Source organism: Dendrobium catenatum, unplaced genomic scaffold (genome assembly GCF_001605985.2).
Source record: "Dendrobium catenatum unplaced genomic scaffold, ASM160598v2 original_scaffold_61322, whole genome shotgun sequence".
NCBI lineage: Eukaryota > Viridiplantae > Streptophyta > Magnoliopsida > Asparagales > Orchidaceae > Dendrobium > Dendrobium catenatum.
This window is the reverse complement of record NW_021379772.1, coordinates 341,301-343,360: the sequence shown is the minus strand read 5'-3', so window position 1 is coordinate 343,360 and position 2,060 is coordinate 341,301. Positions and strand designations below refer to the sequence as shown.

General features: G+C 34.1%; 1 protein-coding gene across 1 annotated transcript; it reads right to left on the bottom strand.

Moving 5' to 3' along the window:
- Positions 1-1,012: 1,012 nt before the first annotated feature.
- LOC110112955 lies at positions 1,013-1,544 on the bottom strand. Its single transcript, XM_028691746.1, has one exon. It carries the CDS (start codon positions 1,488-1,490, stop codon positions 1,263-1,265), a length of 228 nt encoding a protein of 75 aa, XP_028547579.1. The 5' UTR covers positions 1,491-1,544; the 3' UTR covers positions 1,013-1,262.
- Positions 1,545-2,060: the final 516 nt, after the last annotated feature.

The window sequence follows — 2,060 nt, the reverse complement described above, 5'->3', positions numbered from 1 at the left end:
CAGGCCTCTTAATAATCGTTATCAGGCATAACACCATCGCCCGACAGAAATTTTAAAACAGCTTTAGTCGTTGGTCGTGCTGGCGACTGGGTGCTGAGTTCGCCATAGTCGCTGGCCGTGCCAACGACTATTTTTATTTATTTTATAACAAATTAACGGGGAGGAAGTGGAAGTAGGAGTTTTTTTCTTTGAATTTTTTTTTTTTTTGAAGAGAATTTTATTGGGTTAAATTATTTTTGCATCTTTTTCTAATAATAATAATTAAGTAGACAAAATTCTCTCCAAAAATAATTTCTTGAAACCCCGCATAGACGTTGGATTTGTTGAAATTTTAATATTATTACTAAAATTTAATATGAAGTTATGATATACAAAAAGAGCAGTAACTTGGCCCTAATATGAGCTTCGTATCACAGTTTAAGAGGATAGCAACATTTATTATCATGATGCCATTTAAGTTCAATATCCATCTCCTTTGTAAGTTTCTGACTAAGTTACTTATGCATACAAATTTTAAATCCTAAAAAGAATCATTACTCCACGATTACGATTGTCATGCCAAATATTTTTTAAAAATTAAAAATCTCAGGAATTATTAAATCCAAGTTAAATCTTACTTGTAGCCAAAACATAATATATAAATCGATAGTGATATAAAAATATTAAGTGATACTAAGGTTTCGTTTGGGACGATTTTCTTACTGCTTCTTAAATCAATTTTTTTGCAAAAAAATAAATTTTTTTTTTATTAAAAAACTGCTTTACGATGAAGTAAGAAATTCATCTCAAACAAAACCCGAAAGTGCATCTAGAGAGAAGTTCCATATCTGGTTGCTTCGTCGAGATCTCGGGCAGCCCGCAAACGAGAAAGGGGGATGTGATGAAGTTCAAAAAAGAAAAAAGAAAGTGTAACTTGATTCCCTAAGAATGCCGACCAAGCAAGCCATGCCTTAATGAATTCATCTGCAATCATTTACCAAAAAAAAAAAATTCATTATTAGGCCACGTACAATTACAATTTCTCACAATCCCATCTTATACGGTGAATTATTGCATCCGATCACCTGACATGCAGACAACCAATCCGGATGTGCCACGTCACTCAAATACATCGGGCCCGATGTATTTTACTGATGTGGCGCATCTGGATTGGTGTCCGGACGAATCCGAACACCGAACGCAATAGTTTGCCCATCTTATACATTCAAATATTAAAGATGGCAATTGGCATGCAGGTTGCTTACCGGAGCTGTTATGGTGTCTTACGGGCGGTGAAGATGACGACGGTCGTAGGACTTGAGGTGGGCCCCACAGAAGGTGCAAATGATGGCACGCCATGTCCGCCGGTAGACCGGCACGTAGCAGAACCTGGTGGCGGTCTCCATGTCGGCGACGCTCGCCCCGCCGCCGCATCTCGAGCAGATCCCCGCAGCCGGCTTCGAGCTCCTCACCATCTCTCTGGTGTCCACTAAGAAGCAGAAGAATACCATCCCCTTTCCTCCTCGCTGTCCTCCGCCGCCTCCTGAATTCAGCCGGTTTTATGTTTTTTTTTTTTCCTCTTGCGATTTGGATTTCGAGGCACGAGGAAGAGGATAAAAAGCGGGGAAAGGATCTGCCTCCCTAATATTAATGAGCCAGCCTTCATGAGAAGGTGCCAGTTAACTCTTATTGGATACATCCTTACCTAACATTATTAATGAGCCAGCCTTCCTGAGAAGGCGCCAACCAAGAATGTTTATTATTTTTTAATTATTTTTATTATTAGTTTATTGTTAGTTTGTTATTATTATTATTATTATTATGTTATTATTTATTTATTTATTTTATCATTTTATTTATTATTGTTATTATTATTATTATTAATATTATTTAATACTTAATATTTTTTAATATATTATTTATTTTATTTTATAAATATTATTTAATTATATTTATTAATTAAATAAGTTATCTATTATTTATTTCTTATTTATTTTTAATATTTTTTATTTATTTATTATTTAATTTACTTAGTTCTTTATTTTTAATATTATTTATTATTATTTATTAAATTATTTATT